A 21856-nucleotide genomic window follows, 5' to 3' on the forward strand; every position below is an offset into this window, starting at 1 on the left:
CAACCAACACAACTGGAAGGAAGCCAGAGGGGGCTATATCTATCTACAGCACTGTTTCTCAACCTTTTCAGGCTGTGACCCTCAAAATAACCATATTTTAACTGGGGACCCCTACCCTGACGAGCACTACTTGGAGTTGGAGGAGTTTAACTTGAGGCATTACAATTTGTTTAACACGATTCTATGGTTACATGCTCACAAAGCCTCACAATTTCTGCCTCTAATATTAGACAATTTGACCAATGAGTAATAATCCCATTTTCTGTTCCTACATTTAATTATACACACTTTAAAAACAAAGGGTTGTTTACATCTAAGTAAACACATCTAAGAAATATAGTGAAATGTACAAGCTCGCAACGCTGCACGAAAGCGACGTGTTGTGTGCTTATAGATCTGCTGTTTTCACTAGTTTGGGTCCTGGGCAAAGTCGTCTAATCTCTCTTTTGGGTCCCGACCTGAAACGTTTGGGAACCACTGATCTACAGTATGTCACAGCACTAGCGACTCCTACAGCACTAGCGACTCCTACAGTTTGTTCAGTGGTGAGCTGAACTGAGAGGAATAGCGTGTTCCTCCACGTGCGGTACGTCCTCCCTGTGACACTCATCGCTGTGAGTCGGAAAGAACTGGCTTTGTGATTAACCCATTTAGGCCTAGAATTATTTAATGCTTTTTGAAAATTTTGAAAAAGATCTTGAAAATGTTTGCACATTTTTCAATATATATTTTTCAAAGCAAACTCTAACTCAAATCTCTGCTTCTGGGGGGTCCCTAGAACAACATATTTTGAGATGGGGGTCTGTGGCCAAATACCTGTAATTTTGGGGTCCTTGACATGAAAAAGCTGATTTAGAGTTAGGATTCAAGTCGGGTCAAAGATCGGGTCAAAGATATTCAAAGACTTGCACACATTTTCACGATTTTTCAAAAATTGCAGATCTACAAGCTCACAGCGCGGCACTCGGTGCTGGCCTACACCCTCCCTAATGACCAAACATGTAGGAGTCAGCAGTGACATGGGACTACAGTACAAGTCTGTACAAAATTGGTAGAATTTGCTAAAATAAAATAAACAATTAATAATTTGCTATTCAGTCAGTTCAACCCAACAGGCTGCACTTCCATGGGTTTTGAACTACTTCAGAATCAACCGTACTTTATTATATTTATCACATCACCACATGAGTGATGATGTAAAATGCGAAACTCTTCTTTGTACAAACTTCCAACTTTGGTACTTGTGTACAATAAAGGTCTAGAGCTACTGTATACATTTTAATGTTCTATATTTTATTGCTATATATTAACAAATGTTTGAACCAGCAATATCACCTCTGCCGGTTCAAATTCATTCAGAATGGCTGGGAGTCTAGGACGCTAAAAAGATTTATTGCAAAGAGTAAAGATTCCCACATGCATATCAAATGAGTAATCAATCATTAGAACTAATTATTAGCTTTCATCAAGTCTTTTTTTTGCTGCCTCATCTGAAACATGATTTGATGATTGGAAGTGTTAGCATTAACATCTGATGCTGATTAGCCTGTCTCCATGACAATCTGCCAACTGTCCAACCATGGACAGTCTATATAGCGAGTTAAAAGAGTTTCTGTGATAGTCATACAACTAAAGTGCCTTTGTCCTTCGTCACAAACATTACAACCACATATGTAAGTATGTCTTACAAGGGTATGAGATTTACTGTACAACTCAACATTCATGTCAAGCTAGAAGGTCAGTTAAGCAGAAAGAGAGTGTGCCAGATAAGAGATAAGGTTTAAAGTGATTGTATTTGGTTGCTAAGATTTTGTTTGAAAACATTAATATTGTCTCCATCTTGTGTCCCGTCTACCAGATATCTGATGAGAACAGTGAAGCACCCTGTCCTGCTGAAGGACCCAGATGTTCTGCAGTTTTTGGAGAGTTCAGAGGTACAGTAGAAACCAGATGTTTTTACTCAGAAACGCCTCTGTGCTGGTTATGCTGTTACTGATCTCTCAAGCTGAATATATACTTTATACCGTCTACTAGAAACTACTGAAATAGTCAGGAGTTGTTAAGCACTTAAGCCTTATATAATCTGTTGTGTTGATGAATAATGAAAATAGACAATCTACTCCTCACTTGTTCAAAATAGGGACGCAAGGGTTCAAGTGGTTAAACGAGAATTAAACCCTTGAACCCCCTGGAAATCAGATCTACAAGCTCACAAGCCTTGTGAGCTTGTAGACCTGCTATTTTTGGCAAACATTCACCCCAGAATAGGGATGCTGGGGTTCAAGTGGTTAAAAAAACTGCCATTTTAAGTTAAGCATATTTTGATTATCGCGATATTATCGTTAATCACAAATTATTTTTCGCCACAATAATTGTGACATGTAATTTTCATATGTTACTATCCCCAACTACCATACCTTGAAGCGTGTAGCTATAACTCTATAGCCCATTTCATAGTGTGGTATACGGAGTATGGACTGAACGTTCAACATCACCGTCCTCATCCTTATCGCGCTGCATTTGGGGATACAAATACAGAAATCTAACAAGCAAGTTGCATGCTATGCTTATTAGTGCTTATTTCATACTATGCTTATTATCATTATATTCTTGCTACAGCATTTTGTATGGTTGTTTTAGCACAGTCTTTTGCAGAACATGTCCCATCAACATTTTCCTGCTCGTACCTGTAAAGAGTGTGTGACAAATAAACCCCTCATTCTACTGTCCTTTTGAACTGTTAAGGTAAAAACGCCCCCAAACATAAGGAAAGGTTCACCGAATAGTCCTTGTTTGGAAAAAGAAAACACCAGAAGAAGAATCTGTTTCAGTTTTTCAGTAGGCTTGAACCCTCACTTCCTTTACCCGTAACTGGGAGCTGCATACTTTCCAACAGGGGCAAACAAACAAACAAGGGCCCCTGTTAATGGCTAAAAACTAACTGGTTTTATTGGCTTCCCAGCTATTTTCTGCCTCATTTTATTGCCGGCCATCGTTTCAACAAACGCTCTCTTAATTCTTTGTTATCAGGCCTCCGTTCTCCATTTAAACCATGTAGGGGGGATTAGGTTCAGAGCTAGCCCGGTGTCATTTGGGTCCCAGAATAAATGGCCCAGTGTCACAGCTTTAAACAGATGTATCGGTTGGCCGCCTGACCGAGCGTGTCCCTTCATCCATCTGTCCGTCTGTCTATCCCCTCTTAATGAAATGCAACTAGAGAACCAAGGAGGGGACAAATGGGACCACTCTCAATTGAAAGCTATTTTTGCCCTCCTCCCTCCCCCCTCTGTCACCTCTCCTGAGGGTCCCAGGGCTGTGGTTTTCCCCAGGCTGCTGCCTGCTCTATTAAATGAGATTGTACTGGTCTTGGGAGGGAATTTACTACTGTCAGCTCAGAGGAAAAACCTAGTATCTCCACTCTAAGTAAACTTAGCTAGAATGGAGGAGAGGCAGACCTTTTTTCAGATTGGCATCCTGTTTTGAAGCTGAAGCTTGTCTTTTGTGGGATGTGGGTGCTGGTGAATTTTAGAGTTATACGTTTTTAAGACTATATATGAGAGGTGAGAAAACCCAACAACACTTTAAGGTAGCTAGCTGTGGCTTAGTGTTAGTCGCAGCTACAAAGACACAAAGGAAAGATAGAAAAGATAAACCGTTAACAGGAGCTGGATTAAAGAAACGCTGTAAGACCTGGAATGGGTGACGGGAACAGAGAGACAAAGACAATCAGAGAGTATAACAGAATTAGAGCAACACAGACACATAATTGGTGAGAAACTGAGTTAAAGATTGCAAGACAGAGAAAAACAAACAAAGAAAAATGTGGAAAAAAAGGACAGAGACGGAGAGAACCAGGCAGAGACTTGAGAAAACTATACGAGAGAAACGGCAAAATAGAGCAAAAGAGAACTGGAGAGAAACAAAACCAGAAGTGAAAAGAGAAATGTGCGGTGCGGTTCGTTACATCGTGGGATACACTCCTGTTTTTTTTTTCTCTCTCTCTCTTTTTCACCTACTAACCAGTTTGTACCTGCTAACCCGTTTGTTGGCCCCTATTTGTCTTGGTTTCCAAGCTGCCGCGGGCCGTTAGCACCCAGGCACTGAGTGGAGCGGGACTCCTTCGTATGGTCAACAAAGCTGCTGATGCTGTCAACAAGATGACCATCAAGATGAATGAATCAGACGCTGTAAGTGAGATGAATGAACGAAGGACAACATGATCACTAAGATGAATGAATAAGCTTCCGTATGAGAGGAACCAATGAATGAACCAATTGACAAGATAGGGGTGGGCAATATGGTGATAAATATCGTTGAGACGATACAATGTCTCTACGATATGCATTTTCAGAGATATATATATATATATTGTGATACTATGAGGGAGCCATATAAAAAATCCTGTTGAATTGTTAATACAGAGATTTATTGCAGCATTCATTTAAATCTGCATTTTGGTCTAAATCAGTAGTTCTCAAACTTTACTATGTCAAGGTCTCCCCTTAACTCTGACAGTATAAAAATGAAACCAAATAGACCTGTTAGGGTCCATTTGGTTTCTTTTGTATACTGTCAGAGTTACATACTTGTTCCCAAAAGGATCTTTTTCTTTTAGTTTTTGTTACCTTGTAGGTGGTTGTACTGTTAAGTAATTTGAAAAATAACCATAAAAACCAACATGAAAAAGAATCGTGAAAAGATTGTGTATCGTGATAGCGCTTGGAAAGATATTGTGATATTGTATTTTTCCATATCGCCCAGCCCTACATCAAGATGAACAAATCAAATGCCGTAAGAAAGAGCAAATGATGAAAGCAAAGAATGAGTGAGTGAATGATCGAGGGGTATATGGAGGTCTAGCGGAGGCGGGTGAGGTGTGGAGGTGATGGAGATTCGAGGAGAGGAGAGGGTGGAGAATCCTGGTGGAAGGAGAGATGGAGAGGGCAGGGGTGGAGGAAGGGATGGATAGAGGTGGAGACGAGAAGGAGAGGAGGATAGAGGGAGGCGAGAGAGGCAAGAGAGAAAATGAATGAGGGGAGTGAGGAGTGATCAAATGAATTTGTTTACATCTGTGCTTTGAGAAACTATGATGTTTGTTTACCTCTTTCTGTGTGTGTGTGTGTGTGTGTGTGTGTGTGTGTGTGTGTGTGTGTGTGTGTGTGTGTGTGTGTGTGTGTGTGTGTGTGTGTGTGTGTGTGTGTGTGTGTGTGTGTGTGTGTGTGTGTGTGTGTGTGTGTGTGTGTTTTAGTGGTTTGAAGAGAAGCAGCAGCAGTTTGAGAATTTGGACATTCAACTGAGGAAGCTTCATGGCAGTGTAGAGTCACTGGTCTGTCACCGTAAAGGTATTGTGCCTGATTTACTTTATTCCCTGGGTGTTCATCTATGTACAGTATGTCCTATTACCAGTATGGTCACAGAAAATGCAGGCCGATATCAGATGATGATCCAGCCCACATTCATTCATGCTTGTGATCTAAGCATAGACCGTAAAATATATGGACAGTGCGAAGCCATTGGTTTCTATGCAGCGCAACTGAAGTATTTTGGGTCCTTGGCATGGGTGTCGCCATCATAGATTGAAATGCGACCAGAGGAGGCTATTGGCTGCCAACGGTCACGTGCAACCGCAGAGATACATGGGTGAATGTGGTCGGAGCCTCCCGAAATACAGCACACGAAGAAGAACACAGCCGGCTGGTATCAGTTTAGTTGGCCACGCCCCCCGCAACTTTATCATCAATTTTAACATAAATGGAACGTTATTTTCACAAAACGCATATCATCGTGATTGAAAGGCAATTTTTAACTAGCGATAGGAACCATAAAGTATTTATGAAAATGTTAATTAAGGTTAGGAAACGAAAGGGGGAAATTAATGGGGTCCAATGGAGAACAATTCTTTTTGCGATCGGCCAATCATAGGAAGTTTTAGTTCCGTATTGGAATCATTTTAAATCGGTGGAACTATGCCCCTGGATCTAACATTATTTTCCTCTCCCCTCCTCTCCTCTCCAGAGCTGTCGGTGAACACAGCGCTGTTTGCCAAGTCGGCGGCCATGTTAGGTAACAGTGAGGACCACACAGCTCTGTCGCGGGCGCTATCTCAGCTGGCGGAGGTAGAGGAGAAGATAGACCAGCTCCATCAGGAACAGGCCAATGCAGACTTCCACCTCTTCTCTGAACTCTTGGGGGACTACGTACGCCTTATCACTGCAGTCAAGGTAAGATGAACGCTCGTTCATTCTGCTCAAAAACAGAGCAGAGAAGAATTTGTAAATTAGACACTACTAAATAGTCACAGGGGAGCTGTCAGAACCTTCCCTAAAACATCAGACTCCACCTTAGAACTTCTACCTGTAGAACTTGCCGTAGCACTTGCCATAGCCTTGACAACCTTGCAGGCTTATGCAAAGGCTAAAATGTCATTTAGATATCATGTTATGTAGACAGATGCCAGGTCATTGTTGACCTGTCATTAGGTCGGTCACGATTATGACATTTTAAATGGCGATTAATTGTCACTCAAATAATTGCGATTTAACAATTTATTTGTGTTTTTGTCGTTGACAATTTCATTGTTGGCTTGTAGGCTTTGAAGTTGCACATGGCAAATCTGATGCATAATATGACACCTACAGTAAATATACAAAGAAGTTACTGACATACCGTATTTGACAACTTTATACTTGAAAAAGAGCATTGATAGTGGAAATAGACGATCTATAAGCTCACAACATTGTGATCTTGTAGATCTGCGATTTCCACTATTTTTTTAAAATGTTTGAAAATATTTCAACATGGAAACGATTATGACAAAATAATTGCGATTAGATGATTATGTAATAATTGTGACCAGCCTACCTGTTATCCTATAGTGTGTTTCAATGTACAGATTATTGACTTTTTGATATTATACTGTTTAGACTGATTATAGGTTCTTGGACTAATTAACCTTAATCCTAGATTACTTTTTCTATGCATTTGATACCTTGTGTTTACCTTGATTACTGTAAATCGCTCTGGATTAACAGCGTCTTCTAAATGCCTAAATTATAAATAGAATAATAGCTAGAAATGAGACCAGGCCAGCACAAACCTCTAACTCATCTCTAAACTGTTTGCAGATAATGTACAACTAATTATTGCTGTTAGGGTCAATTTCTTTAGAGTAGTAAATACACCAGGACAACCTGCATCAGACCAATGAACATATCTTTTATTTATATTTTTAAGATTTGTTTTTGGGCTTTTATGCATTTATTGATAGGACAGTAGACTGACAGGAAATGGGGGTCGTCCGGATCGGGAATCAAACCGGCGCCGCCGCCAGGCATCCATGCCTATGTAGCAATGCCTAAGTGGTATTAGCCTGTACCAGTAGGCGCCCCCCAATGCACATTTCTACCTCTCTTTCCTCTCACTGCATATGAACGCTGTTAGTGTAAGTATGGGAGCAGTAGCATTGCTAGGTAGAAGGCCAGAGGTTTGCAAGTAGGGATGCACAATTAATGTGATGATATGAAAAAGCCTTTTTTGATGACGAATGCTGCATATCCAATCAGTGTTTTCTCTGGAATCTTTCAAAAGGGTCAAAATGTTGGAAGACTCTGAAGAAAGAATACTACATTTAAGTTGTTTGAACTAATATGTGCATCTGTAGGCCTAATAAACAGGTAAATATGATCTGTTTAAAAAGAAAATCACACCTGTGCAAAGTGAGTGATGCAAACTAATTCCTGCAAGGGTGCCTGTGCAAATCATAGGCACACATGGCAATATTATTTTTGTAGTGTATGATGTCAGACTAGTGTCACTCCAGGATATGGGGTTAGTCAGATCTGGCCCTCGGACTTTGCCTGGGTTTTGGGTCGGGTCGGCTGGGTGCCACCTGGGACATGAGACAGAGACACAAACGTAACATGCCCATACGGCACCACTTGAAACTGGATTTTCAGGTTGCTTCACATCCTGAAAAAAAAAAAAAAAAAAAAAAGTAGTATTTCAAAAAGTATAAAACATATGGAGTGCTGATCTGTCCAGTGGTTTGCAAGATTAGCTCTGGACATCATTGATGGCTACCCTCTTGCTGAGCCACACCTGGCCCATTCATGCCACATTATAACTTGCCTGACTGCGCCAGACATCTCACACCCACCAGCAGGGGGGAGTGATGTGCGGACTGAAGTGTCAGGCTACATTATAACACCCCTCACTACACCGTAACACCATTGTCTTGTAGTCTCTTTTCTATTGGCTCTGTTGTTGCATTTGCTCCTTTAGAGCTTGGTTAGTTGCATTTTCTGAGTATAGAGCAGAATAATTCTCCCTGCTGACTTACCTATATACCACCCCTCTTGTTTAAGCTGCTGGATCTCTAACACCAAAGTCCAGGTAGGATTGACTCACTGAAAGATAGAAGACATGGCTGAGCTCAAGACCAGGCTGAGCAAATGGACAAGAGTAAAGTTAAACAATAATAATTTATCCTAACTACAGTATAACAAAGTATCCCCCAACTGCTTACATCCTTGCACTATTTGGAGCTGGATAGTTCTACTGCTGATCCCTTATTATTATTGGCAGTATCCATATTAGTTTTCTCAATAAAACTGCTTTCCCATGAATGAAAATGCAGGCAGTTTTGCATGGAGCTCCAGTCCCAAACCATGTACAGTATACTCTATATTGTCATGATGATGGAACCATATAGCAACTATCCAAAAATAAAGAAATATAAATAATAGAAATATATGTGTTAAAAATCTGTAGGATGGCTTTGTACCTTTTTATTAAATTGTATGCTCAAATCAGAAGTCCGTCACAACAGATTAAACACTACTAGTCTAACAACACATAGAGTAAACATATCTGACTGAAAAGGCTACGTAAACATTTGCTTTAAATTCTTGCAGAATGTCCAATCATCTTGAAAATAAATGTCATGATTATCTTGAAAGCTGTTTTTTCAAAATCAACTCTGAATTTTGAATTAAAATTCATACAGTAAATAGTGCTCAATAGAAAGAAATGCATATTTATAGTTTTTGGTTTTCAGTATCATCAATCAAACACACAAACATGTCCACTATGTCTAGATTACATTTATTACATTTTTATTGCTTTTGTTTATCAAACACATTTTCTTAATTTCTTTCAAGCCCTAGTGGTACTTTGCACTCTCGACAGAGAAGCAAATGCCAGAGCAGGCTATGGAATGTTATATTCTTGGACTTCCTTTTAACTGCGGGTCTAACGACAATTAAATATATTCGTATTACCAATGACAAACCTTGAGGTTTGCGCAAAATGTGAATTGTTATTATATTTCTGCATGTTAAATGGCCTAATGTATTATAGTCAGCCTGGGGGGCGCTCTCCATTCCGACATGTCGCCACTCCGACAGTGACTTCTTATTGTCGGAGTGGCAACACTTCCATAGAGGTTAAGGTTAGGGTTAGGGTAAGAGATAGGGTTAGAGTCGGAATGGAGACATGTCGGAAAGAGTCAGCCTTATCTAGGGAAATGCACATTCTACAAATATTTCTTAAGTATTTCAGTACACCCCATGAATACTGTATGAAAATATCTGTTTCATTTCACTCCTATTGGTTATACTGTTTAACCTATATGTCCTACTAAGGCCTTAGCCTAGTGATAAGACTCTCATAATCAGAAGTTCAGAAGTGGGACCCCGGGCGCTAACTGGGTAAAGTTGCAACTGAATTTCCCATGCCATTGACAGACCCAGTGTCTCAGTGGTTAAAGTCATTGCCTCACAGTAAGAAGTTGCAGGATTCAACCGCATCTGGAGCCTTTCTGTGTGGAACCTCTCTTTCTCTTCCCTTTACCCGGCCCTGACACATTGCTGCTTGCAGCTATAATTGAATTGGATCTATAGCATTACCCACTTAAGCCGTACACATACAGCATATACTTAGTTGTACCATAAATAGCGCAAACGGATAAAACTACAAGCTTGTGAGTTGGTAGTTGGTGAGTTTGGCTATTTGGGAAGCTAGGATGAAATATAATGAATTAGACAGTGACCTTTCAGTAAAACTCTCCAAATCACACATTTCATGAAAAACTCTTCACCTCTCAGCATCTCTCTGATAAAATAAGCTGACTTGTGCTGTTATAAAAAAGCCCAGTGATCATACATCAACTTTTCCCCTGGTGTTTACAGTAAACTGCCCATTTTAAATCAATATACATTTTCATGACCAAAGTTGCATCCAAAACCTCCTCCTACTTAACGCGACACTGTCAAACCTCTGTACCAACAGTTCTTTAGGTGGGATGGAAGATGAGCTTTGAAGTAGAGCAGTTAATCCAACTAATTGATTTAAAAATCTACCGAATTTAGCTAATCTACAAGCTCTGCTATGAGCTTTGTAGACATGCTATTTTTGGTATTTAGCAGGACACCGTTTTAATGTTAAAGCATAGAAAACGTCTCAAGTTCTTGACTAATCAATTTAGTTAATTATAAAAATGTATACTTTTATAAATTAAAAATAAAATATAAAACACAAAAATGAAGGGATAGAATGAAGAAATAATAGTCGCAGCCCTACTTAATAGTTATTTTTCTTTTTACCACCACTCCCACTAAAAGTACATTTTATCATTCCAGACATTGTGTGTATTTTAGAGCAGTGGTTCTCAAACTTGGGGTCGGGACCCCAAGTGGGGTCCCCAAATAGTTTTGTGGGGTCGCCAGATTTTCTCACTCAATGGTAAACAAACCAACACACAGTATAAGTGTATACAGGGTATCTGCACGTTTATAAAATGACAATTTTAATACCAAACTGTCAAATATTAAGTAAGCAACAGGCGAACATATTTGCGAGGCGTTGTGAGCATGTAGATCGGCTATTTTCACAATATTTATCTGTGGAACCGAGTCACATTAATGTAATACCTACAATTCCAAGTGCTCGTCAGGATGGGGGTCCCCGGTTCAAATATGTTTATTTTGGGGGTCACGGCCTAAAAAGGTTTCAGAACCCCTGTTTTAGAGTGTGTTTTGGCTCATTTCCAGGGAGTATTTGACCACCGCATGAAGACGTGGCAGAAGTGGCAAGACACCCAGCTGCTCCTGCAGAGGAAACGAGAGGCCGAGGCCAAGCTGCAGTACACCAACAAGCCTGACAAACTGCAGCAAGCCAAGGAGGAGATCAAAGAGGTAGGAGCGCACAGCCGCACACGGCAGGCACAAGGAGAATAACAAGCAGACAGAACGTAGAACAGGGGTTTTCAAAGTGGGTGACGGGGCACCCTGGGGTGCCGTGACGGCAGTCCAGGGGTGCTGCGAGATAATTTGATAATATTTGGAATTCATTTGGACACTTGAAAAAATATTTAGTATCATTTTAAACTTGAAGTACAAAGTTCATACCAAAATGGCTGTTATCTCAACGTTTTCCTCGCAACATAATCACTAAAATATCATCACTGTCGGGCAGAAACCTTCACATTTGAAACTTGGAGAAAGCAAAGCCCTGCTTCATCATACAAGACTGTCACACAAAATTAGTGAAAACAGCCGATCTACAAGCACACAACACCTCGCGATGTGAGGCGTTGTGTGTCTGCTGTTTTCACTAGTTTAGTACATACAACGACGATATGCTATAAATATAAGGTGCTGGGAGTGAAAATTATAATGTAGGGGTGCCTCGGATTAAAAAGAATATTTATGGCGTGCCCTGAGACAAAAAAGTTTGGGAACCCCTGATGTAGAAAATGGAAAAATGGAAAAGAAAGTGTGGAGCGATAGCAATGGAAATAAAAGGCCCAGAAACACATTTACACTCGAATGTGTGAATAGTATTGATCAGTGGTTCTCAACCTCTGGGTCGGGGGTCCCCATATGATTAACATAATGTGCAACATTGTTTTCTCTCTGAACAGTAAAGAAACCAACAAAGTAAGCCGATCTACATGCTCACAGCGAGGCGTTGTGAACATGTAGATCTGCTATTTTCACAATAGAACCGTATTATACAAAATGTAATTCCTCAGCTCTTAGTGCTCGTCAGGGTGGGGGCGGGGGCGGTCACCGGTTAAAATATGATTATTTTGGGGGTCGCAGCCTGAAAGGATTGAGAACCACAGCTATAGATGATAATAATGAGATGCATGGATGTACATACTAATATAATGTTGTGGCAGCAATAACATATTGAGGCGGCATGTTGTTAGTAAAATGAATGTATTGTACCAGTTGTTCTCAAAGTGGATTCCAGGGACTCTGTGGGTTTCTTTATCAGGGTCTTAATTGACCCATACAAGTCTGTAACTCTGACAGTGTACAAATGGAACGGGTTCATTTGGTTCCATTTGTACACTGTCACGAGTTATGGGGAGTTTGAGAAATACTGACTTAAACCATACATACTTAAATGAGTCCCCCAGGGTTCTATACTAGGCTCCCTATTTCCTCCTCTAAACTAAATAGGCCTATCTATGCCCCAGAATGGGGGCGCTAGGCTTGATGTGGCTAAGATTATAATTCATAATAAAATCATGTATAGTACAATTTCCCCTGTGGACTGGAGCAGAATTCACTATTCAGTCAAACAAGGTACAGCACAGGCTAGGAGAGCATATTTTTATTAGACTGCTGTAGCTGTCACTATAGAAATTCAACCTCTATCACGCTTTGTCAAGATATAACACACACACTCCCTATACAGTAAACACTAACACACACACACACACACACACACACACACACACACACACGGCGGAGTGAACGGCGAAGGAGAAGGGGAACTACCTTGGCAGGGGGTCTGGTATTAAAAGAGAAAAACTGTCAGAGGCGATGCGCAGGGAGAGAGAGAGCCTGTCAGATAGTGTCTGTAGAGGACAGGCCAGTAGAGTTACAACCAACATTTATTTTGAGTAAGATTAGAGTTTTGAGTGGTTGTCAGGAGACAGTGTTTTGGTGTGGTGCCTTGACAACAACAGCCAAAGAGAAAACGACCTTCTCTGGCGCCGCTACAGACCAGCTACCTGGTGGAAATCCTAAACTGCAATCTGTGTTTGTCCAGAATAGAAACACAACCATGTCAGAATTGAGGTTGTGGTGTTTTTGGTGTTGCTGCCTTCCAACGAGCTCAGGACTTGGACAGAACGAAAGTTCCAGTGAACTCTGTATTACTACGGGTCAAGTCAATGTGTTTCATGCTTTTATCTTTATTGATAAAATGGTAAAAAATAAGAAGATTTAAGAAAACAACAACAACGATGCAATAATAGTTAAACGAGATACCTAACACGTACATCACAATCAAGAGATTTAATAAAACACAAATGTTGGTCCTACTGTAATAACATATTTTAAACATTAAAAAAAAAAACACAAAAAAGCGTGCGCGTGTGCGCGTGCGTGTGTGTGTGTGTGTGTGTGTGTGTGTGTGTGTTTGTGTGTGTGTGTGTGTGTGTGTGTGTGTGTGTGTGTATCTAGCTGCTTGCATCTCCTCTCCTCTGTCAGATCATTAACCCACACTGCCCCCTGTGGGCAGTGATAAGTAACTGCACTCAGGGTTACTTTCACCTACTTTTGTGTAGATTCAGATTCCGGATTCGCACTCTGCGTGTTTCCGCAGCAAAACAAAAAGTAATCAACCGTTATATACTATCAATATATTATTTTTTCATCATCAATCAAAATACAACCTTTTGTCATGATTGACATTTCAGAACTGTTGTGTTTCAATCACTTTCACTTTTTTCCTAAATTAATTTTAGCCTGCTGTATGTACCTCTTTTTTGCTGGCTAAACATCACATTGCACCTTACTTAGGTTGTTGCCAGCTTTTCTCTCTCTCTATCTTTCTCTCTCTTTCGCTCTCTCTCGCTCTCTCTCTTTCACTCACTGCTTGGCTGAGTCTGTGGAAGCAGTGCCTCTACAGAATGAACCTCTTTTTTCTAACCGCTCCTAACCAGCTAAGTGCCTGCCTTAGTACCACCTGGAGATTCCTCTCTTTATGATTTTGAAGCTCAGAGCGTTTATTTTATTTATTTTTTCTCTCCCTGCCTTTAAACATTTGTTGCGTTTTCCCTGCCATGCCTTCAACCAGGAGATTGAGGAGGTAGGACCTGCCCCTGTTTGTTTGTCTGTCTGTCTGTCTGTCTGTCTGTCTGTCTGTCGGTCTGTCCATCTACGCCTTTATTTGCTGGCATTTACCCGTTTAGAAATTGTTTTGTAATTTCCTGCCACTATCATGATACCATCTGTTAGTTTTATTTGTTGTTTTGCGTTCTCACTGCTGAAGAGTCCAGAGTCACATGAATTTGTTTGTCCTAATGTATTTATTTACATGCAAACCCCTTCATGTGACAAATCATTCATCTAGCCTAATACAAGCTTATTTTTATGTGAATACAGTAGCTTAATTTATGGATTGTTATAGGATAATTTCACTCTAATTTGTCTAATTTGTCATCATTGTCTTTCTGCATAACATCACCCAAATGACTGGACAAAAAAGGTGCTAATTCTATGAGCCTTTTAAAACCCATGTAGCTAGATTGTGGTGGCCATCACCATTCAGTTAGTTTTAATTAAGTTAATACCCATCCTCTAAATGCGTCTCAGTGTATACAATTAATTAAGTAATACAATTAATGGTACGGATGGGAATGACTAAATCTTATATAAATACAGTATATACACTATACAGGGTTGTGTGAGGAAAACTGCAGCTTTTTTAATACAAATTCAGAATTCTCCTGGTTTCTAAGTTAACACAGAGAAAAGTTAAGCTAACGTCCATAAATGTAGTTGTCAGTGAAGTTGGTATAATTTCCCAGCCCTACTCACCGGTACACTTGTTCAGCTGAGAATCTCTAGTAACAGCCTAGTATACTGTATGTATGCTTTGGGTCAATTCACTTTCAAGCCAATACTGTATGTTCAGAATATAAACGCGTGCATATCTCCTTGTATGGGCCGTTCTGTCTGTGATGTCGGTTATCTCCAAATATGGAGTTCCGTGCTCATACGGACACTCATACAGACATAGGGAACACACACAAAGCCAGACATAGGAGTGGTTAGCACTGCTCAAAATTAACTGTCTTCAGACAGTGAGCTAAAATAAGTCATAATACTGTAGAAACATAATAGAGTTGTAGACCCATTGTAATTCATGTCCAAAGGAGGTTTCATAATAACTTCATTATTAATTGTACTATTTGCTAGTATTCTGGCGAGTACCATGCTATTATCACATCTAGCTAACCACTATGTTTATGTTTGGAGAAGAAATTAACTATCTGTATTGGCTCCACTGAAAGTGAAGAAACCCGTGATTGTGGTGCTGAGACAAAACCTCCTGTTGTTAACCATTGACTTTTTAAATGGATGCCTCAGCTCTCATCTGTTACCATTTTGTATCCATCATATCTATAGAAGTCAGTTTAATTTGACAATCCTTCACTTGAAGAATCATATGAGTCTGCTTTAAGTTTTGATAATTAGTGTTTAAAACTAACAAATAAAAAGGCTTCTGTTGAGGATGCAGAATGGTGCAACTAAAAACAACCATTGACTTGATGCTGTGGTACTTTTGAACTTCTATGGTATTTAAAGCATCTATCTGTCTGTCGTTCTGTCTCCTTCTCCGTGTCTGTCTTCATGTTCCAGTTGGAGGGGAAGGTCCAGCAGGGGGAGAGAGATTTTGATTTAATTTCCAAAACCATCCGCAAGGAAGTCAGCCGGTTTGAGGTTAGTCGACTGGATTGGTGATGAATGAATTTATTTCCATCATGGCGTCATGTAAGCCAGAGACGGTGGTACTTCTTGAACATCAAAGAAAAAAAAACACAGTTTTACTTGTCTTTTCTTGTTGTTTTCTTCTGCAGAAAGAAAGAGTGAGGGACTTTAAAACGGTCATCATTAAATATCTGGAGTCTCTGGTCCAGACACAACAACAGGTACAGTGTGAAGAGAAACAAAACAAAAAAACAAAACACGGTATTACCTTCCTATCCAAATCCTATGCTGTTCCCTTCACTGTCTTCATTATTTTTCTTTCTCTCTATTTCCACAGCTGATAAAGTACTGGGAGGCCTTCTTACCTGAAGCAAAGGCTATCTCATAGACTGCTGACGAGCTCAAGTCAAACTACACTACCCAGAAGGCACCTCTCTTCCCATATCCCCCTTTCTTCTGTTTACGCTCAGAGGAAAGAAGCAGCGAGGAAGTGAATCATCTATTACCTTTTCATGGCTGCCGTTATTAAATACCACTGTTTTAATTTAATGTTAATTTCTCTCAATAGCTCACACCCGTCTTGTATACTCACCCCCCCCAAATCCCCCTCAAAATACTGAGCTACTATATATACCTGTGATGTCAAAAGAGGACAGCGGTATCTCTTGTATACAGCCCCTGATCTGGTGTCTTTCATATTTTACACCAACTAGTGATTGTAACAATACTTTGATATTTTGAATTTCAGGGTGAATTTCAGGGTGTGTTATATTTTTTTCTCCACCAGGTACAGTACTTATTGCATGGTGGGAGAAAAGCTATGGTCTTGGCACTTATCTAACTAATGCCTTGTTAGCATTATTGACATTCCTTAATCACCATTGGCTTCAATAGCTGTTTCCATCAAACTGTCAAATAAATTCAAGCTAAACTTTGAAATATACAATTGCAATTGTTATTCCATTTGTTCTGTCAAAACAAAAAGGGCTACCTGAGAAGAGAATAACCTTACACTCAAAAAGTGGGAACTAGTGTAATGTTCGGTTCCGTTTTCTTCCACGTTTTATTGACATTGGCCCTTTTTCTTTTAGATTTTTTATAATGTGATACAGCATTATAGGCTTAAAACATAGAAACCTGGCTATTGTAAATACTACTAATGCGGTTATCAGTAATACATGTAGAGGAAATGTAGTCTCCCCCCAACATTATGTAACCTCTGCCTGGCAGTAAAAAAAGACCACCCATAGATGTGTAATACACGTTTTGCTGTACATTTTGTCACCAGGTTGATCTCTCATGCTCCAGGCATCTGAAAATGGTGAACTGATGTGTTGCTGTTAGGGATGAGACGATAAGCGATATTATCGTTTATCGTGATAAAAAAATCGTATCGTGGAGATTTAATTCATCGTGATAACCTGCACTGGTATCAATTCACCTTTTATTTGCCGAGCTGCATATCTGGTAGTACTTAAACCCTCTGAAAGGTTCTTATGATATACGTACTTGATACAGTCTTTTTTTCACTCTCTATCAAATGTCTTTGCCAACAAATAGCTGATCTACAAGCTTGTGTCATGAGCTTGTGGACTGCTATTTTTTGGCAAATATTCCGCCCCAGGATAATGGATTTTGATTAGCACGATAATATCGTAAATCGTGATTTCTTTTGTCACAATAATCGTGATATGAAATGTTCATATCGTCCCATCCCTAGTTGCTGTATGATCATTAGGGAAGGCAACGTTTTTTTCCCTCTCTCTTTTCTGAGCCAAGGAGAGAGGAGGAAGCAACATCTCACATCGGTTCAGTGGATTACTCTCAGATGCGCCCCCTTCCCCTAGGTGATATTTTATAATATGACCAAATGTCGTTTTCTCTTTGTTTTTTTGAAGATCCAAATCATTCAACACATGCAACAGAGGCCTATCTGGGGGTTTTCTTCTTTTTGTACTTATTTTAAAACATTCCTTAAAGGGATATCTTGGCATTTTGAATTTGATGCTCTAAATGTTCAGCCAGAGGTAGTTACCGCTGAAATGTGGAGGTTCTCGATCATTTTGGAAGAAAACACCAAATCAGTTTGTTAGCCCTGCTACAGTACATTCCTCGCTCGCTTCCTGCTCCCTTATAATCCGATGCTGACAAACGCTAACGGGCTGCTTTGAAGATAAATGAAGTGCAAACACTGAAATGTTATTTGTGTGTAAAGGAAGTGTTTAGGAGGAATAACAGACTGAAATTCAAGAAGACAAAGTATCCCATTAATAGTATTATTAATATTAGTTATAGAGTGTAGGAGACTTTTAAGCGTTAAGAGAGAGAGTCCTGTAACTGGAAGTTCCTATTGTAGGTTCAAAGGGCAGCTTGTCCGTTTTAAGTGTCCTTGAGTAAGACACGGAACACACTCCCTCCTCAATCACTCAAAGTTGCTCTAAATAAGAGTAACAGGTAAATGGCTCACTTGAAACCTGAGTGGTTGTCATGGTGACAGATCGTCCGTCCATACGTTTGTCCGTCCGTCTTTCCGTCCATCCTTCTACAGAATATGTTTATAGTGCTCAAATTGTTTTCAACACTAGGATTGGGTATCGCCGGAATTGTTTCAGTCCCAAAGTTTGAAATATTCAGTGAAAGTACATCAAATCTTTTTGTTCTTTGTACATGCAGATTCTAGACTTCTGATCGTACTCCATTCATTTGACCCCTTTTTATATGAATACACCAAAATCAATAGAAAATCATATGGATCATGGCGAGAATCCGATATTGAGAAGCTTTTTGCATCTTTTGCTAGTTTGAATATAGTGATACTGAAACCACAATGATCTTCCGTACCCAGTCCTCATCAACCTTATTCATATACACCTCGATTAGCATTTTTCTGTCTTTTATGTCATTTTTTTGCTACCTAATGATGTGCAATGATTGAGAGATTTCAGTTGATTTGAGTTTTTAGTTTTTTTGGATATTATAAAGCTTTGTGTAAGCAGATCTTTTTGGATTGTTTCTTTGATTTTTACTGTATGTTCCTGCTTCATCACCGCTGGGGTCGGACAACTTAAATTACAAATAAAGGAATGTATGTCATATATTGCTGCCATGAATTTTTAAGTCTGAATCTAAATTGATAACTTTTGACTCTCAGGACCATAGTCATTACTGACAAAAGAAACATTTCCCTCGTCTCTACCACAGGCATTGGTACACTTGATAGATAGTGGTACTACTTATGACAGTTTGTTTTCATTGGCTTTCAGTAATAACCCAACATTTTTGTACTACTGATATATATAGAAAGCACAATATTTGCAGCGCTCACTCGCACAATATTTTATTATTTCTTCAAATTATTTCTCCCAATCTGTAGGTGTCAAGACCCAGTATTTTGACGCTACAGTGTGATTCTTCCTCTTGTGATTGTATGTAGTGAATTAAATATCATCTGGTGATATGGTAAAGCTGTACAAAGCCGAGAGAGAACATTGGGGGGCATACAATACACTTGCACCTGTGATTATCTGAAGTACATGACGGACGCCTCCACCCACTAGGCTGCTTTTGGTCACCTGTATTCCATTATTGTGAATTTCCATTTAGCCGACAGCCTTCTCCTCTCTGTTCTGGCCTGAGTGTCAGTGGGCTGGTGTGCTTGTCATAATCTCATCCTGATCGCAGAGCCTTGGGCTGTAAAACACTGAGACTTAAGCAGGCCTCTGCTCTGTCACACACACACACACACACACACACACACACACACACACACACACACACACACTGTCAGGAGACTCTGCATCACTTCTACATATCATTGCTGCAGGGTGGAAACCTTGTATGTCCAAAACCATTACTTTCCAAGAAATGGAAAAAATGATCTACATTCCAGTGGATCCAATGTAGTTAGTACGCTATTACTTGTGTATATTATTGTATTATAGAAGGAAAAAAACACAATAAACACACACGCACGCACGCACGCACGCGCACACACACACACACACACACACACACTTATCACTTTCACTTGACAAAATAAATAAAATGAATTTAAAAAATAGCCAATCTATAAACCCACAATGCATCGCGATGTGACATGTTGTGAGCTTATAGCAAGTTTTGCCACACTTATGATTGATTCACCAAAAACAAAAAGTTGAAATAGGGAGATACAAGGTTTCTGCACGACCGCAACATTCTAAATGCTGTAGACACGGATCCATCGAACACGTTCACATGCACACTGACAGGCAAGCACACACACACAATGTGCACGCCCTCACAGGCAAACGCATATGCCCAACCTCTCACATTTAAACACACATGCATGTGCTCATACAAATGCACAGACACATTCACACAGGGCCCGTACACAGTGCTGTCAGAAAGTGGGCTGTACATTACTTTGCATTGCAGGGGTGACAGTATTGAGTAGCTGTCATATTTAGACCCTGGCTCAGGGTGTCTGTGGAACAGGAAGAAATTCAGATCTGAGTTTATTAACAGGCACTGATGGCAGCTCCTGGCCACACTGTGTGTGTGTGTGTGTGTGTGTGTGTGTGTGTGTGTGTGTGTGTGTGTGTGTGTGTGTGTGTGTGTGTGTGTGTGTGTGTGTGTGTGTGTGTGTGTGTGTGTGTGTGTGTGTGTGTGTGTGTGTGTGTGTGTGTGTGTGTGTGTGTGTGTGTGTGAGAGAGAGAGACTGGAATGGATACTGAACTATATGTTTGTTTCTGAGAGACGTTCGGTCATAAACCTCGTATCTCCAAGTTCCAAATTTGTATGTTTTTTCGTAAAGTAAAGCCCTGCTTCATCATACAAGGCCGTCACACAAAAGTAGTGAAAACAGCAGATCTACAAGCACACAACGCCTCGCACCTAGATCGGCTGTTTTCACTAGTTTAGTTCATTTTTAAAATGATAAATACAAAATGAGCGGTTTTGGACATACAAGGTTTCCACCCGACAACGACGATATGCTGTACATTAGAATCTTGCTATGTGTTTGCTGATGGTAAATATTCATAGAGTTGTTGCAGGCCGTCTCTGATGGGGATTTAAGCAGCTGTCTCTGATCCTGGCTTCTTATCTCCCAATATGACGAGGGCAGCAACAGTTAACCAAACTAATCCATTCAGTCAATTGTACAAAGAAATCACACACACACACACACACACACACACACACACACACACACACACACTTGAATACAATAATCAATATAGGTAGAAAGACATTTAATTATTCTTTTTTGTTATGTTTTAAAAAAAAGATAATGTAACCCTAACCCTAACCCTAAATACAGGTTGTGTTGATTGTGAACTTGTAGATCTGCTATTTTCTGTTCTTTTACCAAGATGGCAATATACCAATGTATGACAAGGTATGAAATAGGGCTTACATGGTTATCAGACTAATAGATTTAGTTGGTTATGAAAATATATGTTGGAAATGTTTTGCGTCTTTTTGTTGTTATATTAAAAATACCACAATTATCAAAAGATTTGATTAGACTACTCAGAAACAGAAAAGCAATCATAGAATTATCACTAAAAAGATAAAGGAAAGTTGCAGCACAGTGTATTTGAAATAGCCTGGCAGCCCCATTGAACAAATGTACTCACCTTTTGTTACTTGGTGGTAAAAGGTTTAATAACTAACTTTTCATTATTATGGTAATTCTAACCAAGAATTACTTGCAAAGGCTTCAGTTTTAAAATAAATATATTGTCAGCCAAGGATACAAATGACGACTATCCAGATTTGTTTTAGTTTTGTGTTATACATTTTGCTATAGATACAAAAATAGTACTGTAGATTTCTACCTTTATGATGAAACTCTGCGTTAATTACATTTCTTGTGAAACTACCATTAAAATGTTACATGACTTCCTAATTGTTTAGTTAGTTTTAACCTTAATTTATCCTCATCACACGTTTTGCTTGCCAAAAAGAACACATTTTCAAGCTATAACAACATGACACGTTTCTGTATTTTCAGAGAAGGGAAAAAAAGGCCATTGGTCATTATTCCAAAAACAGATCTTTCCACCTCAATAGTACAACTAGCTATTTCCTCCAAAATGTCGCCTTTTTATTTGCATTAACGTATTAAGGTAACATTGATG

General features: G+C 39.7%; 1 protein-coding gene across 1 annotated transcript in view; it reads left to right on the plus strand.

Annotated features, from left to right (window-relative positions):
- Positions 1 to 17090, plus strand: part of snx2 (sorting nexin 2) — a 34950-nt gene extending 17860 nt beyond the window's left edge. Inside the window, exons 8-15 of the mRNA XM_080739143.1 lie at positions 1859 to 1934; positions 4074 to 4187; positions 5249 to 5342; positions 6016 to 6221; positions 11049 to 11192; positions 15663 to 15743; positions 15881 to 15952; positions 16069 to 17090. Coding sequence (XP_080595269.1) covers positions 1859 to 1934; positions 4074 to 4187; positions 5249 to 5342; positions 6016 to 6221; positions 11049 to 11192; positions 15663 to 15743; positions 15881 to 15952; positions 16069 to 16119 — 838 coding nt within the window. The 3' untranslated portion in view covers positions 16120 to 17090. The remainder of the gene's footprint in view (positions 1 to 1858; positions 1935 to 4073; positions 4188 to 5248; positions 5343 to 6015; positions 6222 to 11048; positions 11193 to 15662; positions 15744 to 15880; positions 15953 to 16068) is intronic.
- Positions 17091 to 21856: the final 4766 nt, after the last annotated feature.

Source organism: Nannobrachium achirus (genome assembly GCF_963921795.1).
Source record: "Nannobrachium achirus genome assembly, chromosome: 12".
Classification (NCBI taxonomy): domain Eukaryota; kingdom Metazoa; phylum Chordata; class Actinopteri; order Myctophiformes; family Myctophidae; genus Nannobrachium; species Nannobrachium achirus.